Source organism: Phaethon aethereus, assembly GCF_964289735.1.
Source record: "Phaethon aethereus genome assembly, chromosome: 11".
Taxonomy (NCBI): domain Eukaryota; kingdom Metazoa; phylum Chordata; class Aves; order Phaethontiformes; family Phaethontidae; genus Phaethon; species Phaethon aethereus.
This window is the reverse complement of record NC_138587.1, coordinates 8,432,027-8,454,458: the sequence shown is the minus strand read 5'-3', so window position 1 is coordinate 8,454,458 and position 22,432 is coordinate 8,432,027. Positions and strand designations below refer to the sequence as shown.

Sequence of the window (22,432 nt, the reverse complement as noted above, 5' to 3'; positions counted from 1 at the left end):
CTAAAGTTCATAGTGCAATTTTCCCTTTTCCCCTACAGAAGTTATACATAAGCAATTATGATTAAAAAATCACTATTCCATTATTACTCCTTTCCCCTTTCCCTTTTTCCTCTTTCTCTTTCCCTTTTCCCCTTTCCCTTTCCCTTTTTCCCTTTCCCTTTGAAATTGTGTTTTTGGCATTTTCCTCAGAAAGGTAGAATTTATTATTGTTACGCACAGACATACACCGTAGGTGAAAAATTAGCCTTTCTAAGGCATGATCCTATCTACTTACGCGCTATTAAGCCAAAACCCCCAAATTACGGGTAAGAGCCTCCGCTCCGGTAAGAGCAGCGGCGGCGGCGCGCACAAAGCGAGCGCAGAGCCGCGCGCCCTGCCGCGCCGCCCTGCTCGCCTGCGAGACGTCCCGCAGCCGACGCCAGCGCGTCGGTCCCCGACCGTCAGGCTGACAGCTTGCGCTCTGACGGCTGCACGCAGCCCGGCACACCCACGGGTTATGAGTCCGGGGATCGGATCCTTTATCGCTATCGATCCGACTGTTTTGTACCAGACTGACTACGCGTCCTTTGGGGAGCTCTGCAGGAGACTCGCGTAAGATCCCGAGGTTGCGTTTGTTAACTGTTTGCATCCAAAATTGAAAGAGTTATCTGAAGTGGCAGATAAGTGTCTTTGATTTTCCAAACTGCTGGCAATTTTGTGCTGAAAAGCTTCCTTTCCGTGTACTTTGTGCTCCTGGCTACCCCGGCACATAAGGTTCACCTTATGTGAACAGCAGAAGGGGCAGCATTTTCCTATCACTAAGTAAAATTGCGGAGAAAGAGGTAAGGGACATAGTCATAGACTACAAAAATAATCTGGTCACATCACCCCCGTTCAACGTGCTACGAAGCTCTGCGAAAACGTGGCGTGCCGCGAGCGGCGGGCTATGTACAGGCGGGAGCCATCACACAGCCGTGTTTGGCGCCTATGGGAGTCGTCTCCTCGATTTATATTAAAAAAAAAAGCCAACGCTGAAGGTCTGGCTGTACACGGGATGGCGGATGGGCAAGGAGCGCAGATGCCTCACCAGGAAGATGCGAAGCAACACAGATGTAGGCGTGAAGCAGCCTGTTTTTTTGGGGGGGCAGAGTTATCTGTAAGTACAGAGTGATCTCGTCGAAACGCGCAGAGCCGGCACCGGAGCCTCCCTTTGCAGATGGTCTGTGAGCCAGCGGGAAGCCGGGGACACGCCGCCGGTGTCTGCAACGGAGCCCCCCGGCCGAGAGGCAGGGGCGGCTGGGCTGGGCGTGCTGTGCCCGTCCCCTGCCGCAGACCCCGCGGGGCTGCCTTCGGCTTCGCGTTAGGGTTTTGTGACGATGTCCGTAAGAAACCGCAGCGCTTCTCAGCGCACAGCCCGGGGAAACATACGGCCCGACCAGCCCGTCTGGGGCGAGTTAATGCTCTGCTTCCAGGCGGAGCCAGGAAGACAGTGGCACATGCAATTAGGAGACAAATATATGGTTTTTTTAAAAAGCGAGTTCACCCCGGAGCCCTATGAAAAAGGGGCTCGAGCTGAGGGTCCATCTGCAGGAATTTTCCTAAAGCTGGAGTAGATCTTAATTTATTTGAATCACCTGACGATTCTTCTGCTTTCTTCCCTTTTTCACTGATAAAGGCACTGGATTAACTAAAACTACAGAGCATTAATAAATATCATGTTAGCACCAAACCAGCGCTTTTAGCACTGGCCACAGAGGTCATGTGAAATTCAAAACATACCTAAAAGATAAAGATTGCTAATGCAACTAGCACTGTATTCATTGTCATGTTTTCCTTGAGTGCTGTTGGCCTAATCCCTAAAAATAAAATTTAAGCACATCTTGTCTATTTTCCTTACATAAAGACAGATTGAAATGCCAAAAATACCCCTATGCAGATCGTGTAGCACCGTAGAGGGCCAAAGCAGCCCATAACTGAAGGAAAATTACTGATTGAAAGTAAACAACTGAATACAGTGACAATAAAGTATCACTTGTCATAATGCTACATATAATGTAGAGTATGCAAAATGCAGTGGTTTGACTGCAGGATTTAACAATAAAAAATAAAAATAGTAAAAGCAGCCTTAATATAATGATTTTACGTACAAAAATATTAAATCAAAATAAATAATTCCAAACATAAATATTATACTGTACATTAAGAATATGCGATCTATATACACACATAAACAGATAAAAAAAGTGGAAGGCAGAGGTATTGCATCGCTATCCTTCATCCGACTCATCTCCGCTGGCTGCTCTCAGAGAACCTGGAAAATACAGACAAGGTGCACGTTAGAGTCCGAGCATCGTCTTCACCTCTGAAACCTGTAACCAGAGAGATGGGCACGAGAGCGGAGCCAAAGCAGGTGCCAGCGAGGTGGGAAGCGCGTTTCCATCCGTGGCTGTAAGGGGCACCGGGGCAAGCGAGGGCTGGGAGCACAGGACCCCGCCGCTCCCCGCACGCTGCGTGGGGTGGGTGCCTGTCACCGATGCACTCAACGCGCAAGTGCTTTTGGAAGCGTGGCCTGATCTGCTCCTTCAGGACATTTTGGGGAAGATTTCCCCTTGTGCAGAAGCAGCTGGGAACTCACCATCGCTATAACACCTGAACGTCGAGGCCTGTTCCAGATGATGGAGTACACTTCCCACAGTAACCGCCACATTTTCCTACAACTTTGGTACCATCCTGCAGGCAAAATCAGAAAATAACATCTCATGTAAGGCCTCAGCAACTCCACGCTGTGAAAGGGCCAGATCTGGGTTATTCTAGCCACGATTTTGAATAGAAAATGTCTTGGAAGGGAAACAAATTATGCCTAAATCAATCTACGAAGTCACTGCTATATTTAAATATATGCAAATGTCATTCCCTTTAGTGCTACCAGGTCAGATGGTGAACACAAATAAGAAAGGGGAGGATTGATTTATTACGTTGAGAGATGACCAAGGAGAAGGCCATTTGGAGGGATATCTCAAGGGTATCTGCTTTCTCCAGTTTGCCCCAGAGTAACTGTAATGAGTGGAAAACTCGGACTATGCAAGAGGAAAACCACATCTAGACGATACCAGCACCTCAGCTGTGCCTGAGCCCGTGAAGGGACAGGAAGGACGTTTGCAGGCAATACCAAGAAACGCCCGATTGGAAGGGAAGGGCCTGGAGTGGCTCCGGAGCCAAGAGGAGAGGGAAGGCAATGGGTGAGGCTATGCCACTTGCCAAGGTGCCGTCCCCGCCGCTCCGCATTTCCACAGCCCGAAGAGACAAGGGAAGACACAGAGTGGTCCTGGGGTTGGCCCAGTCTCCAGGAGATCCCAACAACTGTGGTACAACTCCAGTCTGGAGTCAGGAGATTAATACCTCCATCCAGCCTTCCTTATCCCACCTCTGCAGATGCTTTCGCCTCTCGGTCATTACCATGGACAGACAGTCCTTGAGAGGAATTCAACCCTCAATTACCAGAAAATTGGACTGAAGTGCAGGACAAGCTTGCACAAAGCATTTATTTTTAAACGAGCTCCATCCTGCCCTTGACACTATTGATCTGTGATTGCGGCAGGCTGCTATCATCTCTTCTCGCTATGCCTGCATTTCTTCTGCTCCTGCGGGCAATTATGCCCCTGGAACGGCACTTGACAGATGCCACCGTGTGATGGAGGTAAGAGTTGTCTCTTAGACGCCCTGTCCTTTAAAGTTTGGTTTAATTCTGCCAGCCATGATGGTGCCTGCTCTCCGCAACCCCACAGTCGGCTGCCCGGGCTTCTCCTTTTGTAAGGGAAGAATAGCGAAGCACCTGCCGGAACTAACGTATAGGGTCTGTGCTGGTCCTCTTCGACCTATACTGGAGGATGCTTTGCTGCAGCACGGAAGGACCAGTAGCATTTAATTCTCCTTTAAGAGCCCCAGCACTGATGAGGCTCATGGGCTCAAGGGGCTCCCCAGAGCCAGGGAGACTGAAAGCAGTACGGGAGAGGATATTTTGCAAATTGCTTTTTGTTAAATGATTACGGTGACCTCCTTTGGAGAGTTTTAACAGGGGCAATTGGGATGACTCACATCATCCAAAAAAGTGATCCTGGGTTTTTCCAATTTCAGAACATGACACAGGGACAACAGTGTGAAGGCATACAGTGAAGTTAACACAGAGGTGTCAACGGGTAGGGAAATTAAGTACAAATTTGGCTGTGGCTTGATGTTGAAGGTCTGCCTGGCTTACCCGGAGTCCTCAGCAGAGCCACAGGCAGCCTCAGGGGACGGTGCTCCGGGGTGCAGCAGGCTGTGGGGCAGCCCCAGCCCACCGGAGCTGGGCTGACTCGGGTGTCTCCCAAGGAGATAAACCCAGACCAGCCCACCGGGAAGGTCCACATCCTCTATACTTTATTAGCCACGTTTTGGGAACAATTCCTACTGAAGGCACTTGCCTGGCACCCAGACCCTCTCCGGCAGGTCAAGCCCCGCTCTGCAGCCCTGACACCATGCGCCCCGGTCCTGCCTGCCATGTGATGCACGTTCCATGCTGGACACCTCAGACAACTAATTAAGAATATGTCTGCCCCACAGCACGTGTGTTTTCAGCTTCACAGTGAAGCAGGCTCACTAATTAATTGCAGTAACTCAAATCAAGTTAAACCCCCAATTATGGGCAACACTTCATTTCTGATGTCAGGTCTTAGAGTTTTGTTAGTCTCTAGTTAGAAGATGTTGCCCACCAATTATGGGCAACACTTCATTTCTGATGTCAGATCTTAGAGTTTTGTTAGTCTCTAGTTAGAAGATGTTGCCACCAAAGTCAACAATTAGAAACTTACCATGAGCTGGTATAACCATAATTAAAATTACAACTTACTGGGGATTTTTGAATTTCCGACACTGCATAATTCCCCTGCGAGAGCCACTTTGCCGTTCCCATTAAGGACAGGCCTGTCCCGTAAAGGTCTATGCTGAAGCGACCCTAAAAAACAAGCAGATGAGCCTGATTATCGCCAAATGCCGTGGTTTTGTCACGGTCTCACTTTTCTAACAGGGTCTTGCCTGCAGTGTTTTCAATTTTTTCCACCGCTCTGATAGTGATTAGCACATATTGTACAAATCACAGCACGTCTCGGGTTAGGAATGTCGTCCTCATTGGTGGCTGCAGGGAAGGAGGGGCTTTATCTTGGGTTTTACCTGCTTTTTCTCGGTTCGCCGGCTGAGGGCATTCTTGGCTTTTCCATGGCAAACTGCGGAGCCTGACGTGCTCCAGCAGCTGATGGGAAAGGTACCCCAGGGATGCACTAAAGCCGCTCTCACTGCTCCCTCCTCAACTGGAGAGGGCACACTTGCCCTTATTTTCCTTATTTTCCACTGGACTTTTTTTTTTTTTTTTTTTTTTACCCCAGACTTCAGTAAAATCAAAACTCTTTAATTTGTTTATTTCTTAAAAATGTCCTTCACTTCATTCTGCCCCATCTCCAAATGCACAAAACGGGTGGAAAATTAAGGCCTGTGTCGGCATCCAATGCAGATCGCTCCAGCCTTCCCCTTACCCCCATGGTACACCCCAGCCCTGCCTGGACCCAAGGAAGATCCTGTGGCCACATCCCCAGGCTGACCCGCAGCACAGCATGGCCGCGTGGTACCAGATGGCTGTTAGCTTTGCTCCTGGCACTTGCTGTCTTGGGAATGTTGATTTTCTGCAAGGGGCACATTGTCTGGATGGCTATTAACATTGATGAGCGTTCCCGAGGTAAGAAGTCAATCCCTAAGCCATTGAGCTGTGCAGAAAAGTGTCAGCTCTGGAAGTAGGGAGGGAAGGAGATGGAGAGGTTTACCCTCTGCCATCTGTTGCTGCGACTCCCTCCTTAATGCCCTTTGCAAATATGGTCTACCCAGTACCTTGGACTATCCAAACATACCACCTATCATCCCGCAGCTCCAAAGAAACTAGATGTGCTGGGGACACGGAGGAAGCCACCTGTGCATGGCGTTAATGAGTCTCCTAAAGACTTTCAGGAAAGCATATTTCTTCCACGCGACTGAGCCAGGTCTCCTGCGTCGCCTCCGGGAGCTACTGAAGATGCGACCCGGCCAGTGCCCAGCTCTGTGCTTTTGTGGCCGGGCAGCTGGCGGTGCTGGGACGGGCTGGGTTTGCCCCAATGCGCAGGCACTGCTGCTCTTCTGTCAGTGTTTTCCCAGCCCCAAAGTGGAGCGAGTGATGGTCCCACTGGGCTGCTGTGAAAATAAGCAGCAGGGCACGGGGATGGTGGGGCAGCAGCTAGTGGGTACCACTGCCGCCTCTGACTGACGGAGTCCGTTGGTCCTGCAGCAGAAACCCAAGCTGTTCCTGCCCTGCAAATGCCCTCTCCTTCTCGGGCATCTCCTCCCTGAGCTGGCTGGGCGGGAGTCCGTCTGCTGCCTTCTCCACCCGGAGGGGCTCTCAGCCATCTTCCCGCACCTCTGCAAACAGCAGTTTCGGCAGGTCTGAGGCTGCGGAATGCAGATGTCCCAGGGATCCCGGTGGCCTGGCTCACTACTGCTCTCCCTGCCCAGCACTTCCACCAAGCCCTGCCACGGGCCGATACCCCCGCCTTCAACTACACAGGCAAAGCCCAGCCCTTCTCCCACAGCTTATTTCTTCTTCCTTTTCTCCTTTACTGTTGACTGTCTGAGGCCCCGGGGAATGTCCCTCAGCCGGTCCCGATGCTGGTCTGATAATAACCTGACATTTTGCCGCATGGAAAATGGAAAGTACTTTCTGCATGGACAAAGGGAAAAGTTTCCGACGGCTGAGGTGAGGACGTGATGCTCACTAGAGTTGGGCTGATGTGATCAGCAGTAATTAATAGAGGGCCTGAACGTAACAAATGGCACCGATTCCTGTGAAACACTATCGTAAAATACCTGCGGGCATTTGGCTGCGCTGTAGCAGTCCCCAGCAGTGGCATAAGGAACAGGTCGTCCATCATGTGTCCGTGCAAATTGTAAATCAGTTGCTGTGGAGAGTAGTTGGTGAATAACATGGAAAGAAAGATGCAGGGAGAGAGACAAAATAAATGTAAACATGCTCTTTGCTAATGTTTAAATTCACTAAAGCTGGTTTCATACATTAATCTTGAGAGTCAAGACCTCATCTGCTGGATTTTTATTATTAAATCCCCCAATCCATCCCACATGTGACTCCCAGTATGTGAGCACTGAATTTAACAGGACGCTCACATGCTCAATGCTCACAGCTCGGTAATCATCGGTAATTTAGGGCCTGGGTATAAATAACAAGAAAACTCGAACCCATGACTTTCAGAAGGCCATGGGACCTCCTAAATCTCCCTTTTAAACAAAGGCAAACAACCATCTCTGTTGTCTCCTGGCCACCCCAGTCCAGGGATCGGGGTTTCAAAGGGAATTGGGGTATTTTGCTCTGGAGGGATCTGAAGTAAGTCATTTAGATGGAGATGTGAGATAGCTCCTGCCTGACAGAGGTAGGTGCCCAGCTCCTTTTGAAATTCAAAAGGAGCTGGTATCAAATTCCCCAAGGGTGGTTCCTCTGTGATCTTCACCTAGGAGCTTTTACAGACTATTAGTAGCTTTTTACAGATTGATAGGGCGGGAGGTCTCATGGTTTGAAAATTAAGTGATAAAAAAGCCGTATCAGATAAAGAGTCATTTTACAAGGAAGGATTCTGATCTCTGCTATTTACTGAATGAATGCCCAGCAATATTTTGTATTTTTAAAACATTTGCTGGAAATTGGTAGCATCCCTGGAGTCAAGGGGACCGAAACTGTAACCCTATGGGATGCTGCAGGCTCAAGATGGTTCCCAGCTCCCATGAATGACAAGAGACAGGCTATCACCTATATTGCACAGCTACAGTCCCCTCCTCCCCTGCAAATCCACGGTCCCAGCTCCATCACTCTCAACCCAAGTTATTTCCCCATGGTCAGACTCTGCCAAGAGCCTCCTCCACCCCAGCCCAGAGGGTGCAGCACCCTGGACCCCAGCAGAGTCCCCTGCACTGGGATCTCCTGACACATCTGTAACATCCCTGGTTAAGCTTACTGCCCGAGCAGTCTGAAAATAAGAGACCAAATGAAACAAAATCCTTCCAAAAATACACTGGCCCGCTGGGAGCACAGCATATGCACCAGTGACTATCTTAATATTTTCCCATATTACAAGAGAAATAGTACGAGCATCTCTGATGTACTCAAGTTGCAGTCTCAAAGTGTAAAGCAGCCTTTAACAGGAGAGCTCAGGAATATTGCTCACTAGAGTACTACTGCTTGCTTGTAGTTACAGCTATATTTGTGTAAAATAAACATTTTTTTTTTTTTAATGGCAAGGCCCTGTTTTTACTCACTTATTATTTGCATAGTGTTCAGGTCCAGCCTTACTTTGCTGAAGGTGGAAAACCCAGCTGCTGTGTAATCTTTCCTACACTGGCAGTCTTCTCGTCTGCTCCCGTTATACGGACATTCAGTCGGGTTATGCAATCTAAATCAAAAGAAAACCCCTTCTACTCATGACCGGAAAATATTGTCATGGAAAGCAAAAATATTGTGAAGCTCAGGATTAAGGGATTTCTTACCTGTATCCATACACTTCTGAAAAATTCTCTGCGTCCCCATGTACAAGGGTCACGTACTCCTTTGGGCTGTCAGTCAGCATTCCAGAGCAATAGACCTGAGAGAAAAGCCAGAATTTTGTCAGGTATCATGTGCAAAGGGGTGGTCAAGAAAACCGAAGGTAGAAAATCCAAGAGCGGAAGTGAAGAGCACACGCAGGGTCCTCTTCACCTTCGGGAAATGCATTAATGATCAATCTGTTGCTGAATTGCACCTTTAACGTCTTTCCTTTTACTTGAAGGAAATATTCGCCATCTTCAGTGACACCTTTGAGATTTTTAACATCTTTGCAACTCCTTGGTAATTCACCTGAAACAAAACAGAAATACGTGTAGTCACTGAGCAACTGTACATCAAAATTTCTTTTGTAACACTGTGAGGAATCCAAAGCATCAAAACGCCTTGTTTATTTTTAAGAGGTCTCCCTGAAGTGCCTTAGTGCTTAGCTGGATGGCTCCCAACGCCTGGAAATACCGCACATTGCTAGGAGTTTGATGGGAACAGACGCTCAAGCCGGGAGAAAGGCGAAGGAAGGTGCAAAACAGCAGACTTACAGTCATGGACGTTGTGGCATGTCCTCCTCTCTTCGGGTTTCAGATCCACATGGCACAAGCTGCTGACCTGGTCATCGTTCGTCAAACACTGCACTGACCGGTGCATGACTCCAACTCCACAGGTGACGGAGCACTGCAAGACAGAAGGCAGCGATTTGTGTTTTATCTCAAGGGTTTCTGGGCTCCCGAATAACAGAGACAGCTCGTTTCCCTTGTATCGGGAGATAGCATCAAAGGCCCCAATCCTGCAAAGTGTTCAAACACAGGCTTAATTTTAATCAAACAAGTAATCCCTTTTGTTATTAATCCCTTCACTATTATCATCATCACTAATTATTTCACGAAGGCTACTGAACTTTGCTTAGCGCTTAAACACTTTACAGGATGAGGCAGTATTGGTTAAGGTGAACTATGTGCTCATGTGAAATCAAGTATTTTTCACACTAGGAAGGACATACAAGACAGCAATGTTCACCAGAAGGCCTGAACGGTAGCAATGCTCTCCTGGTGGCTGGGAGACATTGCTTGGGACTGACAGGGGCCTCTGAACAAACATGACATGGTTTGTTGTTTTCTATCCAAATTGCACCAAAAAACGCACAGCCTCCAAACCTTCTCTCCTCTCGCCCTCTGGAAAAATGGCTAAATCTGTGCAAACACAGATTTAGGGTCATCCTCAAACTGGGTCATCCTCAAATAGCCCAAATCAAGGGCAACCTTAAGGCTGCAATTGCACAAGTTGCTGGAGCTACTGAGCAGCAGCTTGTCCACGCTGGCTGCCACTGAGCACAGGTGATGGGAGGTTGGGAGCATCTTGCTCCCCCCCCGCAACTTGTTCTTTCAGTACCTGAGAACTGAAAATCAGCTCTTTCTACAGATACCAGGTTAGGCTTCCAACAAAATGGTGCTGCTTATCTGTTTAGAAATTATTAGTCTAAAGGAGCACACCGTCAAGGAGACAGTCTTCAATGGCTCATGGTATTCGCAACTTGGCGTTCACTCTTTATCAGGTCCAAATCCATGAAACTTAACTAAGGAGCTCAGCAGGACTCTCTTTGTCCATCAAAGGTGATGGTATTTTACATTAAATCCCTTTGAAAATCAGAGATGAGACTGGTTGTGGCACTTGGTAGTCACTGGGACGTTCAGCTGCCCAAAGTGAGGAGAAAGGTCTTGCTCTTTGAAATGGATACTCTTGGCCATGAAGTTGTATTAAAGAGTTGGACATTTTACACTGAAATTCTGGGAGAGAATACCAATTAATTGAGGCTGAGGTTTTTGCTGTAAGTCCTCTGCCCTGACTCGCAGGGAGGATCTGAAGCTTCCTATGGGGCAGGAAGCACTTAGGTTTCAAATGACTCTGCCATTTACTGTGACAACTTCCACTACATTTTGCTTGACTTGACCCTCATTGCCTTGTAAAAGTTTGACAAATTCCTACAAATGCCTGAGCTTGGTTAATAAATCAAATTTATGGGAGAAACACCACATTTCAAAGAATGTCAGGAGCCCAAAGAAGTGAAATGTTACCACCTTAACTAAAATCTGATCCTGTAGTTCAGGCCCCAGAAGAGGCTCAACACAAATAACTTTGGCAGAAAGGCTAAGTTCTCTCCCCTGCCCTGTCCCAGCATTTGTAAGAAGGAAGGGGGGGGGGGAAATAAAAGTCCTTTTAAGGCTCAAATTACCAGTGTTTTGGCCTATTGGTGATTACTAAGTCTTGCTCATACACATGGCCGTATGGGATCAACCCCAGTTGCCAGCTATCCATCAATCCCTATAGCACAAGGCTTTCAAACCCTTGTTTTCTGGCAATGACCCCACCTTCTGACTAAGTGTTCAGCATGACCATCAACGTTGCCACAAATTTTGGCTAGATCTGAATTTTCATGGAGATCATGGCTCAACTTTTGGGTGCTGGGACTTCCCCGTACGATGGGGTTTGATCTGGAGCATGGAGCCCTACACACACTGGGATTGCTGCTGCATGAGGGTATTCATTGCATTAATTTATGCAGCTCTTAAACATTCCCCCGCCAAACCTTCAGACTGTGTCCCTGGTGTAAATAAAAATAATTTTTTTCCAAATTTTTAGTTTAAAGTAAGAAGTTTGCCAAACTTACACTTCCCCAGTTGCCGACACGCCAGGACGCCGAGACGGGGCACTCCCCGAGGTAGCAGGGCTGGATGTTGGGTGGCTGCGTGCCAGGACAGTTGACCGTGTTTTGGTACCCGTACTCGTAGTGGTCCTTCCCGGTGTAAATCTCGCTGCAGGACACCAGGCGCTGCCTGTATCCCTTCCCACACGTGACAGAGCACTGCGGGCAGAGGGAGCGCCTGTTAGCACCGGCACACTTCGGGAAGGCTGCCCGAAACAGGGAGGAAAAGCAGGCTTGCCAGCTTTTAACACATTAAGTTGGTCCAAGGGATCAGTAGTAACTATTTAAGCCAGCCATGAGTAGTGTGAGTAGCTACAAGCAGGCTGGCCCCTGACACTGCCTTTGAGCTCCGAGTTCCTCCCTGTGCTGTCCCTACAGCTGCTCCAGGACTCCCTACTCCAGGTTGGCTCCTGCGCACACGTTATCTCTCCTCAAGGGCAAAGAAAGGAGCAGAAGATCCTTGGGAACTCAGAAAGGCCTCTATTATTACTTGGGGGTTTGTTTTTTTGTTTTTTTGGTTTTTTGCCATGGGATGCACAGGGAATGCAAATGGTCAGGATTGACTCTGAATTGCAGGTACTTGGAAGCAAGTGGAAGAAAGGGAAGGTTTTCCTTGTAATTAGAAGGCGAACAGTGCTCCTCACCAAAAGAGTGAGCAGGAGCTGGGGAGAGCTGAGCTCCAGCTCTGCGAGCCCTCACCCACCTCTTTGTCTCCACGGGCCCGAGTGCTCGCGGGGGGTCATAGGCGGTGGGAGCGGGCAGAGGTGCCTGGGCAAGGGCAGCCAGGGCTCCAGCCTCACAGGCACCCTAACATTTCTCTTAGGAAACTGCCCAGGAGACCAAGCTGCTCTGAGAAATCCTCATCTCCCCGCGTTTCTCCCTCCTGTGCTATCTTGGGTGGCTTGTCTTTCCTCCCCCTCAGCCCCGGCATGTTTTCTTTTTTCCCTTTTCTTGTTCTTTCTTTTTAATCAGTGCTGTGTCAGCAGCTGCCTTGTCATTTCCCTCTGCTGTTTCTCCAAGTGGAAAGTAATCCTTCACTCGCTGCAGCAGGAAACAGGCTGAGATTAGCCCGGGTCCTCCTGCATACAGCGCCTGCTGCAAAGCAAACTCATCTATTTTCCTTGCCGAGCCCTCTCCCATCTGCGAGGGCAAACCTGCTGCTTTCACTCACGCCGGGTCCTCACTCCTGCCAAAGGTGGTACCGAGGAGGGACGTGTCCCCGCGGTCACATCCAGGCTTGCCTTTCCCCCAGGATGCTCACCCGGACCCTCATGGGGTGAGGAGCTCCTCAGGAGGGGATGGGAATTAAAACCAAATAAATAAATAAATGAAATAAAATGACACAAAACCAAAGAGAGTGTCTGCTGGATACGATGTGCTTTGGAAGAAAATTGCCTCTAGATATTAGCTAGGGCTCTGAGCATGCTGGCATTTACTCTCTAATATCCTGGCCCTCTCCCACAGCCCTGCTCCTTTCTCTCCAGCAGGGAAATTGCACACAGAAACAAACAAAAAAATAGTAATTAAACCACGCAGCACTGCCCTGCCACTGTTGATTTGGGTTGCAATATCTCAGCGAGGCTGGAGGTGAGAGGAGGAGAGCGTGGCCCGGTGCCAAGCAACGTGGCCCCTGCGTGGGGATGGGGACTCACCTCCGACCACTCGCCAGTGATCCAGACGTACTCGCAGGGCGGCAGCCCGCAGCTCTCGATCTCGGGGGGGCGTTTGCTGGCGTCGCAGTAGCCGCTGTTCTGCACCTGCTTGTTCTCATCCATGCAGACCACCTTGCGGTATCGAGACGCCTCCCCGCACGTCTTCATGCACTATTTGCGAGAAACAACAGCTCATGCGATCCGCAAGGGATGTCGGCAAATTAATCCGCATCCGCAAAGCGAGCGAGCCCTCCTCCCAGCAGCCCGAATGAGCCGATGGCTCTGTGCCCCGTGTTGGCATCTCTCATGGGTATCACCTGGGGGCAAATTTGAGACCAGAGCCCTGCTGTGCCAGGCGCTGCGGGAGCAGCCGGCGACAAATTGCTCCCATCCCAAATTGCTCCCATCCTCTGGAGGTACCAAGCCAAATTGCAGGTGTAGGGAGAGAGGAGAAGCCGAGGCAGCAAGTATCGGGATGGGTGGGATGTGGGGTTCAGCTGTGATGGGAACAAGAGATGCAGCGGTGGGCACGCCGGGTCAGGAGATGGGGCAAGGGGGAAAGAAAGGGGCCAAGCCCCATCACTTCAGCCCCTAGTACATACAGCGTACATACAGTACAACCCCGCCACCCTCCTTCCAAAATACATGCCGTCGCACCCCCGGCTGGCGTGGGGGTCCCTGCCAGCGGGCGAGCAGCAGCGCTCTGCCCGGCGCAGCCTGGGGCACATGGCTGCAGCCGAGGGGCCCTACGCGTTTGTTCTCTTTTAAACGCTGCCCAGCCTGGTATTAAGAGCAACGCCTGCTAGCCGAGCACAGCCGCTTCCCGGGGCTTCTGGAAACTTTAAGGACTCGGTTCTTTCTCTGTTAGTCTTGGAAAAACCGGCCCAGACGTGAGGCTGCGCTCCTGGGAGCGAGTCTGGGCTCGGAGTGCATCTTACAAAACACACATGAAACAAAATAAATCAGCGTAAGAGCAGCTGTCTGGATAAAACTGTATTTTCTTAAAGTTATTGCCTGTAATGGACTTATAACACTTTCAACTAACTGGATTAACAAGGAGAAAAAATGCATGAAAATAATCATTTTATGGAACATGCAGGAAATGTCTTTCCCTAAGGAGAAGGATAAAACGTTCAATCAGACCATCCCTATCGGTACAGAAACACCGTTTGAAGTCACCTAGGCTCGGAGGACCGTGCCAGTTTAATCTAGTTAGAGTCTCACCCTCCCAACATCGTTTCCAGCCTCCCCAGTGCAGCTCCTGCTCTCCTGGCTGGCCCACAATTAGCAAGATCTCAGTGGGTTCACCTAATTGCGAAACGCAGGCACTGTCAGGCCCCCGTTTTTTGTGATTAGCTGTCAGAACCAAGATTGCAAATTATGTGAGAACTTTGAAAAAGCAGATCAGTTGGTGGCAGGAGCCGCAAACTGGGAGAGCCGCTGCGAGCGCAACGTCATGTTGGTCGTAAATATTTAGTAACCGTGCAAAGTGGAGGGGGACGGGGAAGGAGGGGCAGCCCCACAAAGCAGCATTTATTCAGAAGGAATAACTTAGGAACTCTTAGGCAACAGTCAACATTGCAAAATCCGCAGTCTGACAAAAGACCCCCAGGGCTTCGTGTGCTTTCAACCTCATTTACTCCCTTGCTTTAAGTCCTCGGAGTGGAAGATCCTTCTAGGTCTGTGCCGAACCACAGTGATCCTACAGGGGCTGGAGAAATTTGCTGGAGTGTCATTTCCCCAGAGAGCAAACAAACTGTGCTATACTTGCCCTTCGCCGATACCTACCTATTATATAAGTAAAACCTGAAAGGGGGTTATTGCACGCGGACAAGGCACCACGAGCGCTCCATCGTCACGTAGTTCCCCTGAGCGGCACCTTTCGGGGGCAGCGTGAACCCCGACCTTCCTGCTCCCTCCTAACGAGGGACTCTCGGGCACGGTGGGAGCAGGGCTATGGGGTGTCTCCGGTCTGGTGTACGCCAGCCCAGCACGTGGTCACCAGCGCAGGGTGAATCGTTCTGGCTGACAGCCAAACGAGGCACCTCGCAAGGTGTAGGAAGAAACAAGGCTGATTTTGTCTCCTCCCCTTGATGTATATTTAAGCCTAAATTTGCAAAGTACATTGGCTCATGCTTAATTTTAGGAGTGTGAATAATCTCTATGCCATCAATGGGTCTTCTGACGTTGGCCGTGAAGAGCTATCACATCAAAAGCCCATCCTCATTTGAGATCATTAGTTGCTGACGAGGGATTGACACTCTCAAACACACGCCAGCCTGCTTTGGGTTTCCCTGCAAATAACGGTCGTATGGCCAAATAAAGCTGAACCAGCTCTGTGCGTTTTGTCATCATCAGTAAATTAAAGTTTGATTATTTGTATTTTTGGGGATAACTGGCAATGAAAATAATCCCACTGAGATATTAAATATGGCTCAAAGACAGTGAGGCCATGAAACAAATCAAAGAGAAACACTGCAGAGGTTCCAATCAGCCATCCCAAGGTTATAAAACATTATTCACATAGAAAGTGGACAGCGTAGCTAGCACGAAAAGGTTATTTTTCCTTTTAATAAGGTGATAGATTTTGTATGAAATCTCATGTTCATGACTGATCTAAATCCCACATAAACCTGCAGGGCCGGGGGATAACAGCCATTAATAGCAAGAGCTGAAAAACAGGTCAGGCATTTGACAATATTTGTCTCTTTTGCCTCATTTCCCAAATTTTGAACTATTTTCCTGGCAGTTCAAATTAAGGACCATTTCAAGCACTTCTGCAACTGTTTTAGAAGAGTAATAATAATAATTAAAAAAATCCCAAGGGCATTGCTTTGCGAAAGCATTCATTGTTTTCTTTTTTCCCCCAAATCAAAATCTGACACAAAGATGAAACAAAACCCCACGCCACGAACACTTCAAACATGCCTTGGGTAACTCTGCAATCCAAATCAGGCAAGTATGGCACGATTTTCCCCCAAATGGCAAATGTCAAAGATTCAAGAATTCCATTGCAGCTTCCAGAGCCGTGCATTGTCTGTCTACAGAGATTCATATTAAAAAAACCTCCAAAAACCTTCTCTCCCAATTTTCCCTTTTTCTTTGTGATCCTACTCTGGGGTTTACTTTGACATTAGCAAGGCCCTTTCTATTGACTTTCTTCTCCCTGGTGTGGGCAGTGAGAACAGCTAATTAATGGTGATACACCAACAGAGTAATAAACGGTTTCCAATAAGTCCCCTATTCCTTTTAATTGGCAAGACCAACTTTTTTCTAAACAACAACAACAACAAAAAGGAACAGTAAAAAAACCCACTCAACAGATTCCCTTTAACGATAAGAAATCAAGAACAAGACAGCACGGGGATGTTATTTTACATCCTGCCTTTCATGTCAGTTAGGGTCCGTTGCAGAGAATACTGCATGAGAATACCGATGCAATCTGTGCCTCCTCACTACAACTAACGTGTGGCCAGTAGTTAGGTCTGGGGAGGAGGTGCTATTACTTTTTTTTCACTGGGTACATCAGAACAAAGTAAGAAATGCTCAGAAAGAACTGCTCAGAGTCAGCCACCGGGCAAGCTCACATTGGGCATCTCCTGTACGTTTCTATTAATGGTTATTTATGGGTAAGGAAACTTCCAGCCCACCCCCCTAGCAAAGCTCCCCTGGGGAAAAAAAAAGTATCACTGTAACACATTAAAAATTTCCCCAATGCAATGGGGAGCCCTGGAAAACTTAGGAAAACATCAGCATCCACCTCCCACCAAGGGCTTGGCAGGGCAGGGGCAGGCAGGGGTCTCTTGCTGCTGTTTGGAAAGTTGCAAAAATAAAGAGGGCAAAAGGACTGAGTGGGAGCCATGGCTTTTCAGGGCTAATTACACCGTTGAGTAAGGACTGCAACTGCATGCTGTTTGGTGACCTACTTTGCAGCCTGTAAATTTATTAGCTGAAGAAATTTAACGGGCTCTGTAAAAGCAAAAGTTCATTGCAAGGAATTTGCTGGAGCTCCCTCAGCTGTTCCCTATGTTTCTTTTCCAGGCTGGGATGCTTCCGTCGGGTACCACTGTGTGCCCAGCTCGGCTTTGCCTCCTGCTGCATCCCATCACATCTGGGCGTGCTGGCAGGTGGGAATGGGGCACGGTCCCCTCCGGCCTCTTGTACTCGTGGCTGTGTTACATAGGATTATAAACCCACTAAAACTTCCCAGCACCGCCGGGACTGGGGAGGTGAAGCTAAATTTGTCTGTACCATCCCCGTCAGCCTGAGGTACCCCAGGCAGGGGGGTATCAGGTAATGCCACATAGGCAGCTGCCTGCAGTCTGGGGTGCCCCGTGCAGCCACGAGCTGAGGACGAGCTCATGGGGGAGGAAAGAGCAGAGGAAAGCACATGCTGCCTTAACCTTGAATTTTTTCTTGCCGCAGCAGAAAAGTTGCGCAGCCTCATGCATGCGTGAGCCGCTTTTTCTCTCACCAGTAAATTTGTTTTTCTTATCCTCCTCCCCTTTTTCTTTCTTTTTTTTCAGTGACACAATAAAGGCAGCCTCTGGAAGTGTCTGCGAACACCAAGACTTTGAGCAGGAAGCTGGCGGTGCCGCCCCATCTTTTGTTACCGGAGCAAGAGGCCCTGTTTTGCATTTACACTGCGGCCTCTTTACACTGTCTCTGCAGGGGAAGGGGCCTCGACCAACTTCATCCCCCTTCCAGACCCCCTGGACCATGCAGGAGCGATATAAAAGCCCCCTGATGGCCAGTGAAAGCCGGGCCCCCACTTGATCAATATTTCTCCTGCATCCCAGAGCTGGGCGCTGCGGGGTGACCAGGGTCAGGCTCTGACCACGCACCACCAAAGTCAGTGGGATCTTCGTGGTTCAAAGGGTGCAGGATGGAGCCCCTGCTGCCCTGTCACTGGGGCCGGCAATGGTTTTGTAGGGAGGCTGATGCACCTGGTGGGGCAGGTCTTCTGCCCCTCTCCATCCCCTGCATCCCCATGGAGGGCCCATGGTCATAGAATGGTTTGGGTTGGAAGGGACTTTAAAGATCATCTAGTTCCAACCCCTCTGCCACGGGCAGGGACACCTTCCACTAGAGCAGGTTGCTGAAAGCCCTGTCCAACCTGGCCTTGAACACTTCCAGGGATGGGGCATCCACAACTTCTCTGGACAACCTGTTCCAATGTCTCACCATCCTCATAGTGAAGAATTTCTTCCTTATATCTAAGCTACCCTTGATGATGGACAATCCCCTCCTCCCTATGTGACAAGCACATCCCCTCCACGGGAGTGGTGGCTTCTCCCACGGGCTGTGCACTGCCGGAGTCAGCTCCCCCGAGCCAGCAGCTCCATGACCTTTCCCATTTCCAAGGCTGTCAGTCCCTGCACCACAGGGAAGAGCCTGGGACAGTGGGACAGGGAGGGAGGAGAACTGGGGCAGGACTCTTTCACCCAGCGATAGCTGAAAATAGAACGAAACCAGTATGAAAATAGTAATTTTGGTGCCTGGTCTGAACTCTCTCTGCCATAACCCGTTGTGGACTCGGAGCTGTGCCATGGCACCCTGTGGGCAGCTGATCGGAGAGCTCCTCCTGCCCAGAGTCCCCTTGTCCTCCTGCCACCCACCAGCCTCAGGCCCACTCATCACCCACACTGCAGGGGATGCAGAGCCGCTCCCTGAACCACTGGAGTAGCAGCTTTATCCCCCAGCCCAGGCTGAGGGGCTGGTTTTCCTGGGGACTGATCCTGGCCACTCAGAAAAGCACCGTCTCCCGTGGGAGAGCTCATCCCCACGCTGCTCATGGCTCGGCAAAAAACACGGACCGGGATCTCAGCAAGGGAGAGAGCTGTCGGAAGGAGCTGGGGTAATGGGGCAGGAAAGTGGGAATTACCAGTGTACCCCAACTCCTTCAAGCCCACAGGCACGGGGCTCACTGCCGGAGCAGGGCAGGGCTCAGCCTCCGGGAACAGACCCAAATCCGCCCTACCCAAAACCTGCTCGATATTTGCATAGGTCCCAGCCAAACACAGGGCAGCACGAAGCAATAAATTAACCCCGTGGAGGTATTTCTCAGCTCTCCCTTCCAGCCCACACGCACGAGTGTTTCCTCTGTGGGTTTTTTTTTTTTTGGCAAGCCCGGGTTGCAACCCCAAAACCCCACTCGGCCACCGCTCGGCGGAAACCCCCTCCCTCCAGCAGCGATCTCCGGCCTCGGCAGCCCCCCGTCTCCAGCATCATCCCACGCTTGAGAGCACAAGTGACGTGACCCCGGGGGAGGGCGGAGGGGGGACCCCGCTTACCGGTTGCCATTCGCCGGCTGCCCAGCGGTGCGCGGGGCACTCGGGGAGGTGGCAGTCCCGCCGCGGCGGCGGCCGGCTGGCCGGGTCGCACTCTGCCTCCTCGGCTGCCTTCGGGGTGCCGCTGTGGCAGTGCACGGCGCGGCGCTGGACACCCCGGCCGCAGGACACCGAGCACTGGAGGAAGGGACAATCGGTGAGTGGCCGTCCCCGTCGCAGCCGTCGCGGTAAGTTCGCGGGGTTCGCCCTCTGCTCTGCGCTCAACGGCAGCGATAGCAGCGCTCGAACGCCGGCGTTTAAACTTCTAGGTGAGGCTTTTCATTGCACGAGGGAAGAGTTTTGCAAGGGCAGAGCAGACAGGCTGAAATCCGGGCTCCGCTGAAGGCGGCAGGAATTTCTGCCCTCGGCTGCAGCAGGGTCAGGATTTCTCCGACAGGATTTATATTGCAAAAACCTCTGGAGATAGCGGCTCTGCTAAACCATCGCAACATGCCGGAGGCAGCAAGGCTCTGCGTATTACTTCTCAGGCGGTCGGCTCAAGAAAGTAATAGTTCAAAACACATCAAATGCCACAAGCGTCACTGGAGCGGACTTAGCGAAAAGCAAATTTGAATTATATAGCAGAAAGTCTGTAGCAGTAGAGAGGTAAAGGTATGATACAGCTGGGATTTCTTTCAGCATGCATCTAAACATGCACACACACACAAGCCAGGACATACTGTTAGTTTGTGAAAATGAATGTCTTTTTTAAATTAACTGCACTTCACATCTCCTTCATTACACTGTGGGCACATTTCTCCCCATTTCTAGGCACAGCGAGAAAAGCCTGAATTTCTCTGTTTCTCAGACATCTTCAAATAATTATCTACACTACAATGCTTTTAACAGCTTGCTTTTTGTTTCACACATTTCTTATTGTTTGACTGCACACTGTAATACGTTTAGCAGTACTTAATGTCCCTCTGGTATGGATTCTTCCTTGCTAGATCTTAAAGTATATGATATAGATTTGGAATAAAAAGAATTTGCATTTATAGAAGAAAGCATGTGAAAATCAAAGGTGTGCATTTAAAACACAGCTATTACGATTAGCCGTTTGCTGAGTTAACAATTAATATAAACAACCTTATTATTACACCAGGAACTAAGAAAACAAGTTTACAGCCCATTATTGCAACACCCATAAAGGCGAGCCGTCTTAAGGCAGGGAATTAAGCGGCGCCTAATGGGGAAGCAATTCTGTTTTTTGCACAGTATTCCTCTACGGCTCGGTTTGCTTTGCTGTCTGAACGTCCCATAACGCCAAGAGGGCCAGAGAAAAGCTGACTGTGAATATTTGCCTGGCTTCAGATATTTGCAAGAGGGTGGGGTGTTTTTTTTTTTTGGTGTGTGTTAACTTTTGAAAGTAGCGGTTGGTCTGTCACTGGTGATGCAAATGCTTCCCATATGCTGCGCTGCCTCCCTGATTAACAGCGCTGTTCGTCCTATGCATTCCATAGGGGACACTTAAACTGAATAATGGCCACAAACGTAGAGAAACATATACACCGGGATGCATACCATGCTCTAAAACGCCTCTAGTTGGCATTTATCACCCACCTAAAAGGTCACGCCGGGGAATGTTATGGTAAGGGAGGGCAAGTCAAGCCGTGGCTTTTTCACGGGGGGCTGTGCTGCCTGTGACGCCGGGGCAGAGCGGGCTCGGGGAGGAGGCGGCTGGTCCCTGGCCGGGCCGGGCAAAGCAGGGCCCCGGGCAAAGCCGTAGACCCATTTCGCCACGTGCCTGGGGCGAAAGTTTGCCCCCGCGTAAGCCCACGAGGATAAACGCTGCACCCCGGCTGAACCCGTGGGAGGACTCAGAGTGCGGGAGCAAGCCCCCCCAGGACCCCAGGCCAGGGCTGACGTCTGCCAGATCATCCCTTGAAGGGATCTGAACTCCGCTCCTGCAAGCCAGCCAGCAAGCAAAGAGCTTTTCCTCAGGTTGATCGCAAGAGCGTCTGCAGGGGAGGCTTTTCTCAGCCCAACAGGCTTCCCAGGCGCCCAGGGCAGCCACAGCGCGACCCAGCCGCGGCGCGGGGCGCGGGGGACCAGCGTGGCCCCGGCGCGGCAGGACGAAGGCGCTGACCCCGCCGCAGCGGGGCGGCGCTGCCGCCGGAGCGCGGAGCCCTGGCGAGGGGGGACGAGGGCTGCGCCCGGCCTGGGCGAGGCGGGGAGCCGGGACCGCGGGAGTTCTCCCAGCGGATCGAGGCATCTCCTTCCGCGGGGTGCAGCATCAGTATGGCGGTGGCTCTGGCTGGGTTTATGGCTGGCTTCAAAATAACAACATTTTCATCCTGGCTATTTTAATCCGCAATACTGGTCAGCCAGTTTGTGCCTACCCTCGGGAAATCCAGCTCCCAGAAGATACTCAGTTTGGGGCAGTCAGCTTTTGCTGTACTTATATATTCCCCTATGGGATGCCACAAGCCAGGCAGCCTGTTTGTCGTGTCTATAGAGTTTATATGTTTTCCCAAGAGTGCTCCTTTCTCCACTGAGAAAGTCAATCACCAAACTGCCAAGTGCCAGCTCAGCCATGGAGAAGCTCTACCCAATGCTCTACCTGTGTTTTTTAGTCAGGGCTGGATTTCAGCCTGTAGCCGTAATATGTAAATACCAGACAGCAGAATAAATATTGGTATTTTTGCTAAATGAAAGGTAAATGGCCATAATTTGATACCACTTAGGAGATGCAAACACATTAAATCTGACATTTCAGTGCAGATACAAGCACATTTAAAACTTGGAGAAAAAGCCTTTTTTCTTCCCTTCTGATTGTTACAGATATATTAAAAATGCTTTGCTGAAGGAAAGTAGATTCACAGCAATCTAGAAAAGAATTACCCAGCCTCTGAATACAAAACATCCAGAGAGAAAAAAAACTTGGGAGCAGAGCACCAGCTTAGCCAGCTGCTGACTGGGATTCATTTTTAACCATTCCTGTATTTCTTTATCCTGATTTTTTTAATCATTCTTTTTCCAAAAGGAAAATAAAAAAAAATAAATAAAGGCACATGCAACAGATCCTGTGCATAGATGGTGACAAGAAGGATGCATTTTTATGGGAAAACCTTGCCTTATTTCTCATGCAGACTTTTGCTGGTTTACCCAGGACAAAAGG

The 22,432-nt window shown here is 49.8% G+C and overlaps 1 protein-coding gene across 1 annotated transcript in view; it reads right to left on the bottom strand.

The window, feature by feature from the left end:
- Positions 1–1,828: 1,828 nt before the first annotated feature.
- Positions 1,829–22,432, bottom strand: part of ADAMTS9 (ADAM metallopeptidase with thrombospondin type 1 motif 9) — a gene marked incomplete at its 5' end in the record, with an annotated part of 82,152 nt that continues 61,548 nt past the window's right edge. Inside the window, 10 exons of the mRNA XM_082004577.1 lie at positions 1,829–2,709; positions 4,865–4,969; positions 6,898–6,989; positions 8,356–8,489; positions 8,584–8,678; positions 8,835–8,929; positions 9,175–9,307; positions 11,298–11,492; positions 12,986–13,156; positions 19,279–19,452. Of these exons, the coding sequence (XP_081860703.1) occupies positions 2,620–2,709; positions 4,865–4,969; positions 6,898–6,989; positions 8,356–8,489; positions 8,584–8,678; positions 8,835–8,929; positions 9,175–9,307; positions 11,298–11,492; positions 12,986–13,156; positions 19,279–19,452 (1,284 nt within the window). The 3' untranslated portion in view covers positions 1,829–2,619. The remainder of the gene's footprint in view (positions 2,710–4,864; positions 4,970–6,897; positions 6,990–8,355; positions 8,490–8,583; positions 8,679–8,834; positions 8,930–9,174; positions 9,308–11,297; positions 11,493–12,985; positions 13,157–19,278; positions 19,453–22,432) is intronic.